This window comes from Mastigoproctus giganteus, chromosome 9 (genome assembly GCF_048544385.1).
Source record: "Mastigoproctus giganteus isolate SK-2022 chromosome 9, ASM4854438v1, whole genome shotgun sequence".
Classification (NCBI taxonomy): Eukaryota; Metazoa; Arthropoda; class Arachnida; order Uropygi; family Thelyphonidae; genus Mastigoproctus; species Mastigoproctus giganteus.
Window position 1 is genome coordinate 224,413,996 of NC_143583.1, and position 23,365 is coordinate 224,437,360.

Genomic DNA, 23,365 nt, shown 5'->3' on the forward strand with positions numbered 1-23,365 from the left:
AGTGATAGAATATAAATTATTAGTTGTTAAAACAGACAGATTAATTTAGGTTGTTAAAACAGATATTTAAAAGCAAATATATTAGCATATAGGAAAAGATAATCATATCCATGTGTTTAGTGAATGGATAGACTGTTCAGTGGGTGGAAAATTTAAAAATAGTCTGTAAGGTATTAGCATTAGTTGAGGCATATGATGCAAGAAAGCAAGCTTATATAGCATCAGCAAAAAAAAAAAAAACTTCCCATTTCACCCATCCGGATATTTAAGGACAAAATGGAAAACATTCACTGTTGAGTGTGCATTTAAAAATAATAAATATTTTAGAAGAATCAAAAAAAAAAAAAAAACAATAATTGACAGTATGAATAGAAAATACACAGGCATTACAATTCATATTTTAATGTAGTTTATAATCTGGCAAAGCAAATTAGATCTGTGTCTGATATTGATGCAGCCCAGTTTTGCAAGAGAAAAATATAATTGGTATCAACAATTGTCTTCAGTCACAATTTTTGGTAATTCATATCATTACCAAAAATTGTGACTGAAGACAATTGTTGATACCAATTATATTTTTCTCTTTCAAAATTGATGTTTTTGGTTGTTTGGAATGTATTCCATTCCAAATAAGAAGAAATTATTCAGAAAGGTGATTAAAAAGTTTTCTGGAATAACTAAAATAAGCAAATATGAATTTATTAAGTAATTAGCTCTAATGATTGATATTTTGGAAAAGTTCCATGTTATCAAATGCTTTGCAAGCACATCTTACAAATTTACAAAAAGCCTCATAAGACACAATTAGAGCAGTGCAGGGTCTTAAGGAAAGTAGTGGCAAACACAAAGAACATTTTTCGAGTTGATAAAATGCAAAACTTTCAACAGAATGCTATTCAAAAATAGCAATTCAAAGAAAACACCATTCCTTTTTTGAGAAAATTCTTATTCAGTGTGTTGTAATTGATAATTTTGCAGGCAGGCAGGCTTTTATCAACAATTAATTTTTAAGCTAAGAAACAAACATAAAATCAACAGTGGTAATTATCATTATGAAGAGCTTTTAGCCCTCTATAATTTGTTGAACTACATGGTATTTGGTTGAACTACCATGCTCTACATGGTAGTATGGAGAAATACATATTCCTGCACACCAATAATTGGTAAGCTAAAAAAATTTTAAACACAATGCAGTGCAAAAGCAAAATAATTAGCTTTAATCTGATTAATGACATTATTGCATGTGAAAAATGGTAGATAATAATAAACAAGGTATGCTACTGCAGCAAGATCTGGAAAAATTAGGCAGTTGAAGTGTAACACAAACAGGCTGAGAGAATAGTGTGTGGTTTCATCACTGATATACAGGAATTTTGCTAGCAGGGATAAGGAGATAATTAATGATAAATAAACTTAATGATGGTATTCTTAGTCTTTCTTAGATAATACACACAAGGGGACATAAATTAAAAAATATTTCTTATAGTAAACATGCCACCATATTGAGGCACTGTTTACAAAGAAAGCATTTGCAGTACAGTAGTAAAAAGCATGTGACTGCGTACTTCTGAAGCTCTTACTTGCAGGTTAGTTTTTGAAATAAAATCGAGGGTTTTTTTTTTTAATATATACTAAACTGCATACAAACAAATATATAGTTTGAATTCCTATAGTCACGTAGATAGTTTATTTTTGTATTTAGTTAAGTATTTGGAAAAAAGTAATAGCATAATATTTGGATAGCCTTTGCTATTGATATTTTGGTGGGAACTTTGTAACTTTTGTTGTGTAGTTTAAATTTAATTTCACTAGTGGTTAAAAGTATTGTATTGTAAATATTGTATCTGTTTTGTAAGTTTAAATTTGTAAAGTGTTTGGAAAGCTATAGCTTAATATTCAGATAGGCTTTGTTTTCGATATTTTGGTGGGAATTTCGTAACTTTCGTTCGGTAGCTTAAGTTTAACTTCTTCAGTGATTTAATTTTTGTCAGCATTTTAATTTCTGTGATATTTTATTAACACAAATTCTGTAATATATGGTAAATTTAAATTTTGTAATCCTTGTAAAGTTCAAATTTTTATTAAATTATGGCTGTTACAAGATCCACTTACAATACAAAGTCTAGGGACATTGGGACTAAAACAGAAATGCCTGCAGGCATTTCCAGTATGCTGATCGGGCTAGCTGGGTGGGTCAAGCGCTTGCCTGGCAACCCAAAGGTCGCAGGTTCGAATCCCGTCTCAAGCTTGGATCAGAGTAGAAAATGCAAAAACCTTGGGAGGTGCAATATGGCCGAAGAAGCCGATGCACCAACAACTAACAAAAAAAAAAATTTCTGGTGTGAGTCACGATTTCATCATTTATTCAATCTGTGGCATGTATTCTAAGGCTGGGTAATTGTACAGTCCATCATGAAGTTCTCTGGGCAGTGCAGATGGGCTGCTAGAACAGCTGACTGGGTTCTTCCAAGGGTATTCAACAACTTTACTTCCATGGACAAGAAAGTGATTATCCCATTGTATAAGGCGGTGGTTAGGCCACATCTTGAGTATCGATTTGGAAGTTTTATTTTAAGAAAGATTTGGATCTCTTAGAATGTTCAGAGACGAGCAACCAGATTAGTCAAGAGCACAAAGGAATACTCTTATCACAAAAGGCTTTAGTTCTGCAAATTGCACCACTTGGAATCTAGGCACCTGCGAGGAGACCTGATTGGAGTGTTTAAGGCTTTAAATGGATTGAGTAAATTTAATGATGATGGTATCCTTACTCTTTCTTAGACAATGCACATAAGGGGACATAAACTTAAATTGAAAAAAGGATGGCTATAGAATAGATGTGTTAAAATTTTCTTTTGGCCAGAGCATAATTGATTGTTGGAGGAAACTACCGTCTGGTGTTGTAGAAGTGGGCAGTTTGAATAAATGTAAGGAAGAAATATATATTTGAGAGTGGATGGACAGATGAGGTGGGATTTTTTTTTTTTTTTTTTGGTTGATGTATAAGCTTGCTTCCTTACATCATTTGCCAGTACTATTACTACTACTGCCTACCACTACTAATAACAATAATGTTAAAATCAAGAATAAAATTAAAAAGTGTGTATAACTTATTTTTGCCTTTATTCCAAGTGGAACTGATAGTAGATAAAGTCCACCATGTGCCTGCTCATATTATTTTTTATGTATCCAATGGAGCATTAAAAAGGCAGAGTAACTAAATGATGATAGCATCTTTCAGATGATGATTACATTCTTTCAGTTGATACAGTGTGATATAAACTTAATACAAAAATGGTTTCAGAATAGATGTGCAGAAATTTACCTTCAGCCAGAGAGAGAAGTGTGATTTACACATGACACATGGCTAGGGTTTCCAAGAAGCAAAATTTTTTTCAGAATTTTATTAGCATGTTGCTATATTATTATAGCAAAAAATAACTTAATTTACTGTAACCCCCATATTAACCATTGCATTTAAAATCAAGGATAAAATTAACAGGTGCATAATATTAAATTATTTCTTGCCTTTATTCCAAGTGTAACTGCTAGAGAAAGTCTGCCAGGTGCTTGCTGACATTATGTTTTTTAATGTATCCACTGAAGCATTGAAAAGGCTGAGTAAACTAAAGCTGTGGTATCTTTACACTTTAAAAACTGATGGTACCTTTACGCTTTCTCGGATGACACTCACAATGGAACATAAATCAAAAAATATTAGTTTCGGAATAGATGTGTACAAAAATTTAACTTCGGCCAAAGGGTAGTGTGGTTAAACATGGCACACACTTCGGACTCCCAAAAATTTAAATATTTTTTTCCAAATTTTATTAACACAGCACTATAATAAAAAAATATATCAAAATAAATTAATGTAGTATAACTGTTAGAAAATTTTTATAGTTAGAACTTAAAGTACTGTCTATTTTCTTATAATTAATTTATAGCAATTTCTTAATTTGCCCAGTCCGAGGTGAGTACTGGACAAATTAAGCCATTGCTATAAATAAATTTCGTAGTATAACTCTTAATATAACAGATTATACTTTAGTGCAAGCTGTTTGTAACAGTTATAATGCCACTAAAATGTCAGTATTTTGTACTCTCTCAACACAACACAGTTAGCAAAGTCCCAAATAAAAATGTAAAAAGTGACAGTTTGTTGCAGTTGCAGTTGCATATATAAACTCTATATATGTTCTTATTTATTAATTAAATTTTAAATGCACTTAATTTTGTATTTTTAGAGGGCCAACTGATCTAAACATACCTTTCAGCCATAGAGTGATTGATTATTGGAATAAAATCCCAAACTAGTGATGTGGAACGTTAAGGGGTTTTAATAAATTCAAAGTTAGTTTAGGCAAATTAAATGTTTTTTTAATATTTTTGGCTGATGCTGTATTTGCTTGTATCCTTGCATCATTTTGTCAGTACTAATGCAGTTAATACTATATAAGTTTTTTTTTTTTTTTTTTTTTCGCCTTTTCTTTTAGGTAAGCTTTCTTCTACCTGTTTTAATCTTAGCCCTTCTATACTTTTCTGCCTTATTTCTAAGGATTTATCAACACCGACATAGATTAAAAGATGCATATGCTAGGGATTTTTGGTATGGTGCAAGACAAACACTTGCAACTTTATGGGATGCTCATGGTTGGATCTGGTATGGTAAGTGCAGATTTTAGATACAGTCTTAAAGCATGGTATGTTAAAAATTGGAATCACAGCTTTTCTTGTAGAGAGAGAGAGAGAGAGAGAGAGAGAGAGAGAGAGACTTATAATATAATCAGAATTTAGCTGTAGTTTATGAAATATTCACTTTCTTTATAAGTTGGATGGGTCAGGTAATCATGAAGTCTCACATGACAAGTAATGAATAGGAAAGGTGTTTTTTATTAAGAATTTTGCAGAAAAACTATTTGTATTAGGGCAAGTATTTGGGATAAAGAAAAATTTGTACCTGAATAGTATGAATGTCTAATACATTGGACACCCTTCGGTGTGAGGAAATTGCGTATACCTGTGAAATATACAAATATCTTGGCCTAAAGATATTCAGTGGTTAACTCAGAATTCATTTCAAGCATGTATACCAAGTGAGCACATGGAAAGATATAACAAAATGTCAAAAGGAATGATAATTGGATATCATTTAGGAAAAATGTTTGTGTTATTGCTCAATGATTAGACATTCTCCAGTTTGCAACTGGCAAAGTGATGAAGAAACAGTAGTCCAGAGGTGATCAAGAAACAGAATTTCACAGGACCCGAGAAGCAACTGGTTTGGTACAAAATGCTGACAGATTGGAGCCTGTACCATGAAACAGTTGTTTAGCTCATATTTCCATCAGACCCTAGAGAATCTGATTTTGGAAGCAAGCAAATCAATTTTTGCATGCCATGTAAATTATATGCATGGATTTTATTACAAACCTACAAGCCTTTGATTTCAAAAAAAAAAAAAAAAGTGCATACCACCAATTGGCATGGCAAGGCATGCTAACTTTGGACTCTGGATCCATAAAAATCAGTCTTGGTCTTGTGGAAGAACAATAACCACACAGAACCAATATAACCACAGTCTGATGGATGCATTTGAGTATAGAGGGTTGCCTGTATAATTCATACTACAATACTGCATATTGTTCCAATTTTCAATTTGGTGGATGAGTTGTCATGGTCTGGAGTGTTGTGGTATATACTAAGCTTGCTGGTTGTAGTGGATGTTTATCATCATATATTGATATTCTGGACAAAAAGGGTACAAAAGGTGATATTGTTGTACACGTTGGAACTAATGACATTAAGAGTAAGAGATTTGCAGATTTACTCAACAAGTACAGGTCAACGTTGAAAAAAAGTTGCGAGTTAGGGTTGAATGTGAAAGTGTCTGCAATTATGCCCAGACACGATAGGAGGGAGTATATGATGAGAGCCTTGTCGTTTAATTTGGCCCTGGAGAGATTGTGCAAGGCTCATGGGGATAGAATTTTTTTCAGCCTGGTCTGTGCTTGTTGACAGTAGAGATTGCTTCTACAGGGATGGGGTACACTTAAATAGGAAGGGTGCAAGAATATTTGCTGATGCTATTGAGGCAGTGTTAAGTGGGTCAGAAAACTGCTAACTTGGGGATACACAGATTAAAAGGTTAACAGAGGGGCCACAGGCAGAGGCAAAAGTGATTCTTGCACTGCTTCTATTAGAATGAGCAGCAGTCTGGAAAGCAAGGCAATGGAGATTTCCAGGACTGCTGGGAGTTATAGTGGAACAAATAAATACATGGCCTGTGTTAGGGTAACTAAGAGTAGAAACAGGTGCATGTATGCTTGCATGTACACCAATGCCAGGAGTATAGTTAATAAATTTGATGAGCTTGAAGTGCTAGTCAAGACATCAAAGACAGATATTGTTGGAATATCAGAGATGTGGTGTCACACAGAAATAAGCAGTGCAGAATTGGAATTTGGAGAGTACAATGTGTACAGAAAGGATAGACAGGACAGGAAAGGAGGAGGGGTTATGCTGTTAGTTAAGAAACACATAAAATCTAAGGAAGTGCATCCAGTAAACACAGGTGGACAGTGCAATGTTGAGTCTGTTTGGTGTTGACATGAACACTGGGAAAGGGAAAATGAGAGTAGGTGTGTGTGTTATAGGCCTAATGAATCTGATGAGTATAATGAGCAATTGTGCAGAGAAATAGAGTGGACTAGTAAATCAGAATCTCTTACAATGGAGGATTTTAACTTTCCAGATATTGACTGTAACTTGTAGATTGGTCATTCGCACAATAGCAAGACTTTTGTGGATTTATTGGATGACATGTGTTCTACAGCAACATGTTCGAGAGGCGACCAAAGGGAGTAATGCTCTTGATCTGATTACCAGCAGTGATTATTCATGCATTAAGAATTTGCAGGTAAAGGAAACACTGGGTGACAGTGATGAAATGTACTGATGCAGGAATTATTTAAAGACGTAACTACCATCAGGGGTAAAGAGAAGGGAAGGGTTTTTGCTTTCGTAAAGGTGACTACGGTGGTCTGAGACAGTATTTAAATTCTATATGGTGGGACCAACTGATGATGTTACCAATGTTAAATTCTAATTGGGAAGCCTTTGTGGACTTAATTTTGGAGGATACTAGGCTTTTCATTCCAACTAAGAAATACTGTTCAAGGTTTAGGCCTAAATGGATGTCAGATGAACTAATGAGGCTCGTGGCAGAGAAGAAAAATGTATGGGATGTATATAAAGTATCAGGTGACACAGAAGCTTATGGCAGATATAAACTAGACTGTAATCAAGTCTCAAAGCAGGTTAGGCAGGCAAAGGCAGATTACAAGAAATACTTGGCAAAGGATGAATTAGATTGGACCACTTAACATAGATGAGTTGACTATTGATGATCATGCTGAAGTAGTTGATAAACTGAATGAATATTTTTCATCTACATTCACACACAGTGGTGAGCTATAGTGGACTCGCGAGAGCCCATTGTTATTTTTTTTTTTTGAAAATTTGCAAGCCCATTGTTGAGACGATCATTTATTTTACAAATGAAATCCTGAATGCAATTATTGAGTATCCAGAGCGAAACTCTGGATACGGTGGGAAGGGGTGGGCATTCCCAGCATTTTAATGGCACAATCGATCTGTTATGTTTTTAAAATTGCTTCATTTTTGATTTAATTACAGTCGGACTTCTGTTTAATGAACTTTATAGCGAATTTTTTTGATTCCCCTTGGTAATTACATTTAAAATATGTTCCGTTGAACAAAGAAAATTTTCGTGTAACGAACGGCTTAGGAGAGACAACTTTGTATGCATTGTTTTGACCTCTGGCCTTTAGGCAATTTAGGTAATGAGAAAGCGCGAATTAAAGTTGAAAGGGATTACCTTTTCACAATGTTAGTTGTGTCCGTAAAACCTGTGCAGTCATGTACCGAGAAGTCACGCTAGTCAATAGGCTTTCTGTAGCCAGTCAGAGGATTAAGAAGATTCTTGACACAGATTTTAGCCTTTGATCCAGATGGTCAACCTGTGTTGTGGTTCCCCTTTACTCCGACAAACGGGCATATGTTTTTCGGAGAAGTGAGTGATCCACACCTTCCAGTAAATTTTTCCATCTATGTTTACATGGTCACAGTAGCTAAATATCCATGTAATTCCGAGATTTTGCACAGTATTCAAAGAACTAGTAAGAGTAGCAACATAGAGAGGGGGTGGATTCAGGAAACTAAGGTATTATATAAACCTTACGAAGATGAAATGTTGGCAGATTTTGAAACTTTGTCGAGCTGTGTAGAAAATGTTCTAAAATATAATGGCATACAGGCAATAATTTAAAAAAAAAAAAACTATATATATATATATATATATATATATTTTTTTTTTTTTTTTTATTTTATGTAAACCCCAAACACGAGATGTATTAGAACCTATAGTACTTAGTACCATGCTTGGGTTGGAGGTTGAGAAGACGAAAGAAGATATTTGTTGCTTGAACCTCTGTTGACTGTAATTTTCAGGAAATACATATGAAGGAAGGTTGTTCAAGAAAACGGCAGTTGAATGAATAAACGAGGAAGATGAAAAGTTGGTTCTGTGAGTTTGAAGTTGGACAGTAAATGGATGTTGGCTGGTGACGGCACGTGTTCGGACTGTTTTGAAAGAAAGAGCGGGAATTATAGAAGCCAATTCAGAAGAACAGTGCCCATGGAAGTATCTGTAGAAGAGGCATGCAGCAGAAACAGGAGCGGGAATTATAGAAGCCAATTCAGAAGAACAGTGCCCATGGAAGTATCTGTAGAAGAGGCATGCAGCAGAAACAGTATGTCTATGAGACAGCGAGTGGAGAGACTCTGTTAGAGATGAATCATTAATTAACCTAACTGCCCTCTTCTGAATGGAATCAAGAAGCCTGAGAGAGATTTTGGGGGCACCACCCCAGATGTGGGAACAATATTCCATGGCAGGGCGGATTTGCGATTTATACAGAGTGAGCAGCTGTTTGGAAGGAAAGTAACGCCGAGAGCGAAAGAGAAAACCAAGTTTTTTAGATGCAGAGGAAGCAATATTTGTAATGTGCTTGGGCCAAGAGAGATTGGAAGTCAGAGCAATTCCCAAAAGAGATATATCATTTTGCCTAGAAATCGGAGTGTCACTAAAGATAAGCATAGGAGCAGAAGAATCCTTTTTGCAAGATATAAGACAAGACTGAGTTTTAGAAGGGTTGAAATCAACTAAGTTGTCTTTGCCCCACTGGAGAATTACCTGAAGATCAGCATTTAAGGAATTGGTAGCATATTTTTGAGAAGTTGAAACTGATTTGCCCACTGGAGAATTACCTGAAGATCGGCATTTAAGGAATTGGTAGCAGATTTTTGGAAGTTGAAACTGATTGAGCAGGACAAGGTTTCTCAAAATGGAAAGTGGAATGGAATGTGCTATCATCGGCAAAACTATGGATAGGATTTCCAGTCAATGGAAGAAGGTCATTAATATACAAGAGGAAAAGAGTGGAGGAAAGAACTGAACCTTGGGGGACACCGGCATTGGTGGAGAAGTTAGAAGACAGAGAGCCATCTACAATCACCCTCAGTGAGCGATCAGAGAGAAAACTGTATAACCAGTTACTAAAAACAGTTGGCAAACCATAAGATGGAAGCTTGTTTAGAAGACCTGTATGCCAAACACAATCGAAAGCCTTTGAGATGTCAAGAGCAACTACTTGTATTTCATCGAATCTTTCCATTGAATTAGTCCATAAATGGGTAACATAAGCCAGAATATCTCCAGTGGATCAACACTGATGCAATCCATACTGGCGATCATTGATCAGACGGAGGGTTTCTAGGTAGTTTAAGAGTTGGCGGTTAATTGATTTTTCCATTACTTTAGAAAGAGTAGAAGTAATTGCAATGGAACGATAATTGGGATTTGTCACCCTTTTTAGGAACTGGCTGGATATGAGCAAATTTCCAAGCAGAAGGAAAAACTTTGGAATAAGAAAGTGAAAAAAGGCGGCAAAGAATAGGAGTAAGTTCAGGAGCACAGGTTTTGAGAACAAGTGGAGAAATACCATCGGGACCTGGAGCTTTCTTAGCATCAAGATTCGTCAAAATCCTTCTGACATTCTTTTAATGGAAGACCACAGGGGGCATTGAATGGAGCGTGTTGGGAATGGTGGGAATTGTTTTACCAAGATCATTAATACAAGAGTTGGAAGAAAAATGAGATGCTAGCAGGTCAGCTTTATCCTTGGCTGAAGTGACAACAGAAGCATCTGGTTTGGACAGAGGTGGGAGCAGAGATGGGCAAAAGTTGCGGCCAATAGCTTTGGCAAGAGACCAGAATGCTTGGCTACCATTAGGGCAAGAAGCAAGTTTTCTACTCTTAGCCTGTTCAAACTCTAGTATTGATTGATTAATTACTGCTTTGCAATTGTTGCGAGCTTTGGTGTATGCAGAAAATGAAACTGGAGAATTAGAAACAAGCCAGTTACGATATGCAACATTCTTCTCTTGAACAGCCTTAGCACATTTATTGGAAAACCCAGGTTTAGATAAAGGACGAGATTTTAAAGTGGAGTATGGGATAAAGGATTCCATTCCTGCAAGAATAAGGTGTAAGGTATATTGTTGTCATGCAGCACCAGGAGTTTCCCCCATCTCCACTTTGCTTTCTTTGTGGGTGTACCAGTTTCCTGGGAATGCCAGAGGTTTAAAAGTGTGTGGGTATTGTACCTGTGTAATGTTGCGCACCTTTGTTCATCTGGTCATTTAGCCGCTGTAGCCCAGCGTTGCCCCACCTTCGCCCCCTTGGAGGCAGACCAGGAAACACCAGTAGACTAAAATTTACTCTGGCAGGTCCTTCCGCTTAATTTTCTGAGATTCCGGCGGCTAGGACCTAAAAAAAAAAATTTTGTACACGTACACATACAAGCACATACACATATATGCACATATACACAACAGTGATACATAATATATACGCATCCATGCCATCGTAATTACTTTGGATGTTTGATTACAGCACGTGTGCATGCATTCATATGGCAGGAGTAGGGCAATGTGTAGGATAATTAGGCCGAGACTGGGCGAAGATTATTTTTGTGCTAGATTAAATTTAGTGTGTAGGGCACTCGCGTTGTGTATAGATAGAGTGGGGGAGGGAGTAAGAAGTTGGGGGGAAAAGGTAGAAGTATGGGGGACACAGTAGAGATTCCCCCTCCTGCAAGTATAATTTCACTGACATGATCTGAGCAAACGTTGACATCAGAAGTTTTGAAACAGTAATCCGACCAAGGAAAAGAAGAAAAAAAGTCCCGCAGTTCATCCCATTTTGCATTCTTGTAATGCCAAACAACACGAGGTTCGGAATAACCATGAGATAAAGGTTCCATTGGAGAAGAGACAATCATCAATTTGTGATCTGAAGTGCCTAAAGGACCTCTCACTTCGACCACGTACTTAGAAGGGTTGTTTGTGAGAAAAAGATCAAGCGTATTGGCTGTATGATTAGGATTGTTCGGTATTCTTGTAGGTAAATGAACAATCTGTGCAAGGTCATTAGTAATTGCAGAAGCCTCAGCATCATGACCAGCTGGGTCGGTGTGACTAGAAAACGGAAGCCAGCTGGAGTTGTTAACATTAAAATCACCAAGGAAAATTACCTCACTGTTAAAATCACCAAGGAAAATTACCTCACTGGAGAAAGTCAAGTTGCAAAGCAAGGAAGTCAAAGAGCTCCAAGTGATTAGTGGAGTTGGGAGAACGGTAGAGACAACAGATGAATTTGACACAATGAGGTAGAGAGATTTTAAGCCAGAGAAGATCAAAGAGAGGCTATTCCAAATTGCCAAGTCTCTGACAGGGAACATCAGAACTTACATAAGCACAAGTACCACCTTTGAGGCGAAAGGAATCATACCGCAAATAATTTGGGCATCTGAGATGAGCAGTAGTTGAGTCAACCGATAACTGAGATTCTGTCAGAAAAAGTACATGGGGTTTGGCAGACTGCAAGTGGAAATGGACATTGTTGAGGTTAGAATTGAGACCACGTATATTTGTGAAATGAATTAGGAAGTGCTTGGGAGGTTTAGATCTTTTCGCAGATAAGCTTGCTCTATTAGTTTGATAATTCATAGTGTATTCAATAGTAAGAAAAAGTGGGTGGGACATGCTGTATGAAGTAATGACATTTTTGGATATGGCGTACACATGGTAAGAATATATCCAGATCCTTGACATAACGTGGCCTCGACACACTGCTCGGACTCCCTCCAGTCACTATCTGGCAGAGTAGAGGTAGCAAGATTATACACTAGCTGATCCGGAAGCCTCCTAGAGAGTTACCAATAGGTTCGGTCTGGTGTACTAACTAGCGGCCGGCCTGCGAACACCGTTTTAGAGCTGTACCCTCGAAAAGTAAGGAATATTGGATCTCGCCACGATGTTCATCATGACCTCAAGAGGCATCAATCATACTGCATGATGGAAGAGATAGGGAAGGGTTGACCGGAACTTAGCTCTAGAGACTAAACATGGGTTCCACCACTTCAACCCTCCAATAAGCAAAGTGGTGGTATTGCACCGGTTGATGAGAGTCATCTACCACCTAGTACTGCCTGGTAACATAGAGGGGCAGCATTCCTCCCTGTGGTGTGGGTGCCACACCTCGACCCCTGCTTACGTTGGTTCACACCTGGATGGTCACCCACCATGTACTTGTGCATGGAGGTTATAACCAGGATTACTAACAGTCCCACCATTGTGAAGGTGCAAGCAGAGGATTTGGCTGCCACAGACTGTGCGGACTTCGCCGAAATTGGGTCCACTTGACTTGAGTGTCACCCGAATATCAGTTCCATCAGCGTTTTAGACTCCCAGGTAGCAAGTACAGCTTGTGTGGCATATCTGAGAGAATATCTGTGACAAACTCAAGTACAAATGCCTTCAATTCTGAATTATTTCCTAACACAACTCTATGGACAGGTGCACTATAGCCAGTGTAGCTTGTGTGCCATTAAACACCCATAACACACACACATGCATCTAGAAATCTTTCTCTTTCGCTCTGTGTGGATAGATTTGCTGGATGAAAAGCAAGAAATTGAGAAGAGTGGTGTAATGAAAATGAGGAACAAGAAATTTCAAACAACGAAAAAGGGATAAATTTTATTAATCATAATAAAAGTTTCAGTTCAACAGTATTCTTGACATTTTTGATTAATTTTTACTAAAGATTAATTTTTTATAGTAAAAAGAAAAGGTTCTCTTATATAAATTTTTATGCAAAATATATTTAGTTTTTTTTTTTTTTTTCAGATATCTATTTATTTCCAGGATTTGAAATTTATGGCATGGAAAACATTCCAGATAAAGGACCAGCACTTTTGGTTTATTATCATGGGACAATCCCCATTGATTATTACTATTTAGTAGCAAGTAGATGTGTTCCCTTTAGGTGTGTGATCTATGTTAATGTTAACAGATCATGAATTTTGCTTCCTTTATACTGAAATAAAAGTGCTATTTTTTTATTATTCTGTAATGAAACGCACAGGTTCTAAATTCAATTATGAGATTTTATGTATGTCCTGTTCTTACCACATTTACCCTTCATGGAGTGCTTAAATAGTTATGTTTTTATTTAACTCTGCAAATGTTTGACCAGTAGCTTCTACTCAAATTATAAGCTTCCCAGTTTAGAACTTGCATGCTTATAATCATATATATAATAATAGTTAAAATCATATTACGGTGTTACTAGGATCACAAGATGAAACAAGATGACCATCATTCAATTTATAAGCACCACTCATTTAGAACTTTGTATTTGATTTTAGAATTCATTTTATGTCAGTTTTGGAGTGGTGCAGGGTGGATTTTTTAAGAGTTGTAAATTTATTCATATTTTTGTTAACAAATGTGGCTGACTAAAATGAATAGTCGTTATAATATGATTGGCACCATTCATTTAGAACTTCATAGCTACCAACTCATCTATGAGAGCTTGAGGTGCCGAGTAAATGCCCTCGAAGAAATTAATATGAGGGGCCCATCAAGTTCTCAGCTGCCCAATTCAAACGGCAGAGCTCACTCCTGTGCATCAGGCAACACAGAGGCAATCTCCAAGGCAGAATACGCTAATCCCACAGGAACTAGTTATTGTTGGTAACTCTATTGTCAGGTGGATAGGGAATATACTATGCAAGAAGGATAGGTGGAACAGGACCAGAGTCTGCTAGGGGCAAAAGTTGATGATGTTATAGAGCAGATATCATCTTTTAATGGCACAAAAGTGATATTGTTGTACATGTTGGAACTAATTACATTAAGAGTAAGAGATCTGCAGATTTACTCAACAAGTACAGGTCAATGTTGAAAAAAGTCGCGAGTTAGGGTTGAATGTGAAAGTGTCTGCAATTCTGCCCAGACACGATAGGAAGGAGTATGTGATTAGACCCTCGTTGATCAATTCTGGCCCTGGAGAGATTGTACAAGGCTTAAGGGGTAGAATTTTTTTCAGACTGGTCTGTGCTTGTTGACAGGAGAGACTGCTTCTACAGGAATGGGGTACACTTAAATAGAAAGGGTGCAAGAATATTTGCTGATGCTATTCTTGCATCAGCAAATATTCAGAAAACTGCTTGCTTGGGGGGAAACACAGACTAAAAGGTTAACAGTGACCACAGGCAAAGGCAAAAATGATTCTTGCACTGCTTCTATTAGAATGAGCAGCAGCCTGGACAGCAAGGTAATAAAGATTTCCAGGACTGCTGGGAGTCATCATGGAACAAGTAAATACATGGGCTATGTTAGGGTAACTAAGAGTAGGAACGGGCAGAGGCATAGCTAGGTTTTCGGCGCCCCTGGCAAATTTGTGGCTACGTGCCTTTTTTCGATAATTGGTAAAATTATAATAAATATTAAGTATAGTCGGACCTCTGTTTAACAAACTTCTTTACTCAACTTATAATTACTATTTAGTAGCAAATTTTTTTTATTTAGAGATAAATGCTTTCTTTTTACCGAATTTTTTAGAATTCGCTAAATAGAATTTTATTCTTTGTCAAATTGTTTTATTTCTTCATTTTATGGAAACGAAAATTTTCTTTGTTCGTAGAACCAAGAAAATTTCCATATAATGACTGCATTACAAGACTTAACTGGGTACACATTGTTTGCACCCATGGCCTTCAAGCAAGCAATAGTGCTGTTGTTATGCTTGAATTAAAAGATAAAAAGATTTATCATCTGCAACTCAGTGGGACCCGTAAAACCTATCCGTCGAGCTGGTCAACTACTTTCTGTGTATCCATAGCCAGTGGACAGACCAAGGCTCTGGTCAACCTTCTATTGTAAGCACCCTGTTAGAGATTTAGAAGAGAGTGGTTTTCCTTTATCCTGACAAGCAGTCATCTGTTGTTTTGTCGAAGTGAGGTGCCTCCATAGCCAGGTGGAAAGGAGTAGCAGTGCGTAGCACACGCTTCTTGATTAGACCGGGGTTCGAGCCCGTCACCACCAAATACAGAGAATGCGGAAAGGTCAGGGAATGACCACCGCATGTTCCCGGAGCAATATGGCCTTAGTTTCTAATGCTCCTAAAAACCAAATAACAATAACATTTGTCGAAGTGAAACAGCACCGTTTCAAAGCCTATCATCGAGCACAATATGAGATACAGAGTTAATTATGCCTCCCACACTACTATCGTAGTTTTTTCTTAAGAGTTATCTATGGTGTATCCACACCGATATTATATAGATATAAAACTCTTACTCTTAACATTATGCCTTGTTGCATTTAGTTATTTTAAATTATTTCACTTCGTACTTTTGTTGCTAACAAAATAATAAATTCATTCTGAATTTCTGGAAATAAATAATTAGTGTGTTGTTTAATATGCAATTCCAGAGCATTTTTCATACTAACGTGAAATTGGCTGACAAATTTTATCAAGTCTAAAAATTCGCCACAATTTTTTTCTTCAGTATCGATATTGCTAGCATGTTCATGAAATGCCAAATTATTTTCAGCACAGAACAATATATACATTTCAGTATTATTTTCAATATATATGTGTGGACAACCAACAATGCAGGGAAGGAGAAATGCTACAAGTTGATAAATTTAACATTGACCTACTCCAGGACGACAGCATTAGAAACAACTTCACCCAGAGACTGGATGCTGCAATTAACATAGAGATAAAAGGTAATACTGAAGAAATCTATGAATATTTAAAAAATACTGTTAAAAAAATAGCTCATGAAATTCTAGGCAAAATGAAGAGCCAAGGACCAAAAAAGACCTGGATTACAGAGAAAGTAAGAACTGCTGTGGAGGAAAAGAAACTTGCATATCAGAAATGGCTGGGTGATAGGAATGATGCATATAGGAAAATTTATGTTGAAAAGAAGAAAATAGCCAATCGGTTGGTAGTAGAAGCGAAAAATGAAGAATGGGAAAAGAAATGCGCAACTATTAATGGCAAATTGGGCTTCAAGCAATCAGTGGAATCGTGGAAGGTCCTTAAAGACTTGAGAAAACAGAATAAACACAATGCTGGTTTGCAATTAATACCTTTGAAAGACTGGATGGAGTACTATGAAGGACTTTTAAAAGAAGACCAGGAAGAGTTCAAGATGATGGAGGATTTTGGTGTAGAAGACTCTGGCTTAAAAGTTTCTGTTAGGGAATTGGAACTGCTGCTAAAGGAAGGAAGGAATGGCAAATCACCTGGACCTGGAGGAGTTTACATGGAACTTCTGAAATATGGAGGAAGAGAAGTGGCTGTTCTGATACAAAAACTGTTAAATAGTAATAGTAAGAAATAGTAATACTGAGAGGAATGTTAAATAGAAATATCGAAAGAAATGATAACAGGATATATTACATCAATTTATAAGAAGGGCGATCGGAAAAGCTGTTCAAATTACAGAGGAATGTGCTTCCTGAACCCGCTGTTAAAGATCCTTGGAAAATGAATCAGGAACCATTTAGAAGCCCGAAATCGAGATATCAGAAGAACAAAGTGGTTTTTCAGCCGGGAGGTCATGTATAGACCATATCCCAACAGTATAACAGATCCTTGAAAAATGCCAATCAAAAGGAAAAAAAATCTTTATGATTTTCATTGACCTTGAAAAGGCATATGACAGTGTTCCAATCCCATTGTTCCAAGAGGCAAATATTGATGGACAACTGATTAACATTATTAAGGCAATTTACAGGAATAATAGATGCGGAATTAAAGTGGAATCAGCTTTGTCACCCGAATTCCACACTTCAAAAGTCTTATTACAAGGTTGTTGCATGTCACCAACGCTTTTCAAAATTTATATCGACATCTGCCTAAGATCCTGGTCAAAAAATGCAATAAAATGGGATTGCCGATTAATAAGAACACCTATATTCACAATTTACTTTTTGCAGACGATCAGGTGGTGAAAGCACAAGACTTAGAAGATGCAAAGTATGCATATTCTCAATTGTTTGAGGAATATAAACAATGGGGTCTAAAAATCAATTTTAGCAAGACTGAAATATTGTCTTCAGGACCAGGGCACGTTCTAAATATTGCAGGTTTTAAAATCAAACAAGTCGATAAATTGAAATATTTGGGATCAATCTTACAAAGTGATGGATCATCCCCAGCAGAGATCAATAAGAGAATTGCAGATGGCAGAAAGGCTATCGGCATGTTAAACTCTGTTCTGTGGAGCAAAAATATCCTAAATAAAACAAAGAAACTTATATTTCAAACGATTGTACAAAGTCTTCTATTGTATGGAGCGGAAACCTGGACATTGAATAGGCGAGCGGAAAACAAATTGCTCTACACAGAATTGGATTTTTGGAGACGCTCAGCAGGAACTTCTAGAAGAGACAGAAAATGGAATGAAGGCATAAGGGAAAAAATGGAAGTGAAAAAGACTATTATTGACACCATCAAAGAAAAGCGTCTAACATGGTATGGACATGTAAAACGGATGCAAGAAAACAGATATCCAAAGGCTATCCTGGAATGGATATCTCCTGGAAAAAGGAGAAGAGGAAGACCCAGGAGGACATGGATGGATGGAGTATGGGAGTGCATGACAGCCCGAGGCTTAACCGACCAAGACACCCAGAACCGCACTTTATGGAGGGAAAAAATTCCTAAGAAGAAATAACTTGTAGGCTGAGGAAACCCATTGTAAATGGAAACACTCCTCTTGAAGAAGAAGAATATTATTTTCAATATATGACGCCATTTCAAAATTTCGCTTCTTAGTGCTGCTTGTGCAGTGCCATCAATTAGTCCCCCCCCCACCTTTTTGAAGACCCTTTTCTAATAATTTTCATTTTGTGAAATTGTTTATGCGTCGTAATGAATTATGAAAAAGGACGTTTGGGTTTAGATTTTTCCAATCCTTAAATCCATCCGAGCTGCAAATTGGAACATTATTTGTGCCAGATACAAATAAGAGGCATGGAAAACAATATATTGCATCTTTGTTTTTGCAATAAAATAACCATTTCCTCTCTCTTTTTTTTTTTTTTTCAATACCTTCATTTTTGTATTTCCACAAATTATTGAAACATCAGCCATTAGTGACAGGATAATCAATACTGACTATCATATAATAAAGACATTCAATACTGGCTTAATCAAAAGGGCTTCTTTTGACTTTGTAGGCTCTGATATCCCAAAACTTGTTTATACGTCATATATTTGTCCAATTCTGTAATACGCAACACAAGTGTGGACCCCTTTTGGTATAAATAATATTAATACGCTCGAAAGAGTTCAAAAATCTTTTATCAGATTCTTAGTTTATAAATCAGATTTAGACTATTTTATGTTTAAATATAAAGATTGGTGTAAAATTTTTAACCTTCCCATGTTAAGTGTTAGAAGGAATATGTTTGATTGCTTCCTTCTACATTCAATTGTTCAGGGCAAAATAGATGCTCCATTGCTACTCTCGTGTATTAACTTCAATTGTCCACATAGGCATTTGAGGGAACATAAATTATTTCACATCTCCAAATTTAGGACAAATCATCTTAAATTAGAATTTTTCAACAGAATAGCTGCATTGTTAAATGAAAATAAAATTGATATTTTTATTAATAAAACTAGTGTTAAAAATGAATTTCACAAACTGTTGTTTTAGCCCATTCATGTTTTGTATTAATTCTTTATATTTTAACTTTACTGAAGTTTATTTGTATTACTTTTATTTTTATATGTTATTATTATATTTCAAACTGTTTTTCACAAATGTAAGGCTTTTTGCTGTTTTTTGTGATTAATACAAAAAATATATATATATATATATATTTAAGACTATATGTTTGGGACCGTGTTGCACCATAAGAGATCTGTTTTTGTGGGTATTAAAGTTCCATGTGGTCGGATCATTAAACTTCAGACTAACATGTTCCATGTTAATATTATTGCTGCCAGCATTTTCTTCTGCCAGCTGTTGTTGGTTATTGTCCACACTTTCTAATTCTTTTAAAAGAACTTCAACTGTTTGGGCTTTTTCTTGGACTTCCATTTCAGTGGCATCATCATTTATTTCATCTTCATTCAAATCATGTTCATTTTCTTTGTCACTTTCAGGTTTGGAGTGGCTTATTGTAATCCAATTTTGTAAACTAGCGGAATGTTTTTTTCTAATTTCCTCTTTATACAGTCTTTCTACGCGGTACTGATGTCCAGTTTTTTCTTTGGTGGCGTGTCTAAAATTAATTTCGCCTTTATTGTTTTATTTAAATTATAAATCGCAATATTCACGATTAGCTGTTTATATAGCAATCACAAAAACACTATAAATTATAACTTATTCAGTTTGTACACAAAGTGTGAATTGCAAACTACTATGCATTCGAGCATGCGCCGATGAAGCGATTGCATGATTGGTCCCTTCAAAGTTATCCTATAGCAATCACAAAAACACTATAAATTATAACTTATTCAGTTTGTACGCAACGTGTGAATTGCAAACTACTATGCATTCGAGCATGCGCCGATGAAGCGATCGCATGATTGGTCCCTTCAAAGTTACATTCTGGACAGCAAATAGATCTATGATGCTATACAGTATGTACTCAGATGTAAGGATGCATGCAGGCTTGAATCACTGTGAAAATTAATTTTCACCCTCCCTGTGCTGTTATTTTGATTTGACATCATCGAGGGGTGCCATTTTGTCAGCTAGCCTCAGGTGTCAAAATAGCTTGGCACTGTACTGATGTGGCCTGTCAGTGGCACCCTTCTCCTGTCAGCGCCCTTGGCACCTGCCCCAATGCCAAGGTGTTCCTACGCCACAGGGAACAGGTGCATGTATACTTGCATGTACACCAATGCTAGGAGTATAGTTAATAAATTTGATGAGCTTGAAGTGCTAGTCAAGACATCAAAGGCAGATATTGTTGGGATATCAGAGATGTGGTGTCACACAGATATAAGCAGTGCAGAATTGGAATTTGGGAAGTACAATGTGTACAGAAAGGATAGACACGACAGGAAGATAGGAGGGGTTATGCTGTTAGTTAAGAAACACACAAAATTTCAGGAAGTGCATCCAATTGATGTTGTTGGACAATGCAATATTGAGTCTGTTTGGTGTGACGTAAGCACTGGGAAAGGAAATATGAGAGTAGGTGTGTGTTATAGGCCTAATGAATCTGGATGAGTATAATGAGCAATTGTGCAGAGAAATAGAATGGGCCAGTAAATCAGAATGTCTTATAATGGAGGATTTTAACTTTCCAGATATTCACTGGAACTTGTGGGTTGGTCACTCCCACATTAGCAATACTTGTGGATTTATTGGATGACTGTTTTCTACAGCAACATATTCAAGAGGCAAACAGAAAGAGTAATACTCTTGATCTGATTATCAGCAGATTATTATTCATGCATTAAGAATTTGCAGATAAAGGAACCACTGGGTGATACTGATCACAATGTATTGATGTGGGAATTACTTAAAGATGTAACTACCAACGAGGCTAAAGAGAAGGGCTTTTGCTTTCGTAAAGGTGACTACTGGGGGGGGTCTCTAACAGTTTTCAAATTCTGTACAGTGGAATCAACCGATGATGTTACCAACGTTGAATTCTAAATGGGAAGGACTTAATTTTGGAGGCTACTAGGCCTTTCATTCCAACTAAGAAATACTGTTCAAAGTTTAGGCCTAAATGGATGTCTGATGCATATGAATTATCAGGTGACACAGAAGCCTTTGGCAGATATAAACTAGTCTGTAATCAAGTCAGAAAGGTGGTTGGGCAGACGAAGGCAGATTACGAGCCTGCTGACGAGGCTACTAGGAGACGGTCGTGTTCAAAGCCGCTAAGTGGGTTTTTCTTATTTATCGATTTGAAATTATTGTTTTTCTAAAACTTTTGATTTAAATTTAGCAGTATAACATTATTTTGTGATTTTCTGATTAATATGGTATATTTATTCTTTACTCGGCCTTATAATTGCATAAAAGTATCGGTAAGGGTATCCACGTGTTTGCAACTCCGCTGAATGAGAAGTTCTTTAACCATATTTAGCCGCTTGATTGAATATTTTTTTACATCGAATTATTTCTGTAAGTAGCTTATAGATGTAGTAAGGATCGTTAGTTTATTCTGAATTGAGACAGCGAGATTTGAAAGTTAATTAATACTTAAGTGTCCGTAGATTACCGTTCGTAACTTTTCCGCCTTTGTGATACGATAGTTATATACTGTACTAGATAGCGTTAGTTGAACTTCGTTAGCAGTTAAATTGTACTTTTAAATAAATACATATAACGACTTAGATTACAAACGTAAATAATTAATTATATTTAACATAATTAATAACATAACATAATTAATTATAATTAATTAATTAATTAATAGAGTCATGACCCAGACAAGAGCAGCAAAGCAAAAGGCTCAAGCTAATGGAAGTACTGTGGCTCAGAGTAGAACTGAGGGGGGGCAGTTGTCCTCTGACTCACAGCCTTATAAAATGCACTGTTTGCTTGATGTTTGCAGAGCAATCGGGTACAGGACATGATACTGCCATGGGGGATGTCTTTGTGTGTGCGCGATGCAAAGAGTGTATCGATATCAGGCAGCAACTCAGCGTTCTTGTGGGCCTATATGAGAGCTTGAAGGACAGGGTGGATGCCCTCGAAGAAACTAAATTGAGGGGCCCATCAAGCTCTCAGCTGCCCACATCAACGCCAGAGCTTGCATTTGGGCATCACGTGACACAGAGACAACCCCCAAGGCAGAATGCGCTGGTCCCAAAGGAACTAGTAGTTGTTGGTGACTCTATTGTCAGGTTAACATGCTTTGTAAAAAGGATAGGTGGAGCAGGACCAGGGTATGTCTGCCAGGGGCAAAGGTTGATGACGTTGTAGAGCGAATATCATCTTTTAAGGGCACAAAAGGTGATATAGTTGTACACGTTGGCACTAATGATATTAAGAGTAGGAGACTGGCAGAATTACTTAACAAGTACAGGTCGCTGTTGAACAAAAGCCGAGAATTAGGGTTGAATTTGAAAGTGTCTGCAATTCTGCCCAGACACGATAGGAGGGAGTATATGATGAGAGCCTTGTCGATCAATTCGGCCCTGGAAAGATTGTGCAAGGCTCAAGGGGTAGACTTTTTTTCAGCCCGGACTGTACTTGTTAACAGGAGAGATTGCTTCTACAGGGAAGGGATACACTTAAATAGAAAGGGTGCAAGAATATTTGCTGATGCTATCGAGGCAGTGTTAGGTGGGTCAGAAAACTGCTAGCTTGGGGGAAGACAAAGACCAATAGATTGACAGTAGCCACTGGCAGAGATGAAAGAGATTCTTGCAATGCTTCTATTAGAATGAGCAGAAGCCTGAAAAACAAGATGCGTGATATTTCAGACTGCTGGGAGCCATTGCGGTACAAGTAAACACATGGGTTGTGTTAGGGTAGCTAAGAATAGAAACAGGTGCAGGTATACTTGCGTGTACACCAATGCTAGGAGTTTAGTAAATAAATTTGATGAATTTGAGGTATTGCTCAAAACATCAAAGGCAGATATTGTTGGGATATAAGAGACGTGGTGTCACACAGATATAAGGGATGCAGAACTGGAATTTGGGGAGTACAACGTCTACAGAAAGGATAGACAGGATAGGAAGGGGGGAGGGGTTATTCTATTAGTTAAGAAACACATAAAAACCAAGGAAGTGAAGCCAGTCGACATCGCTGGACAGTGCAGTGTTGAGTCAGTTTGGTGTGACATAAGCATTGGGAGATCAAAATTGAGAGTAGGAGTGTGCTATAGGCCTAATGACTCTGATGAGTATAATAAGAAACTGTACAGG

General features: G+C 36.9%; 1 protein-coding gene across 4 annotated transcripts in view; it reads left to right on the forward strand.

Moving 5' to 3' along the window:
* LOC150081137 (DGAT1/2-independent enzyme synthesizing storage lipids-like) overlaps positions 1–23,365 on the forward strand; it is a 180,381-nt gene that overhangs the window by 19,299 nt on the left and 137,717 nt on the right. For all 4 annotated transcript variants that reach the window (XM_090380976.1, XM_090380977.1, XM_090380978.1 and 1 more), the window contains exon 3: positions 4,497–4,668. In XM_090380976.1, the coding sequence (XP_090237102.1) occupies positions 4,497–4,668 (172 nt within the window). The remainder of the gene's footprint in view (positions 1–4,496; positions 4,669–23,365) is intronic.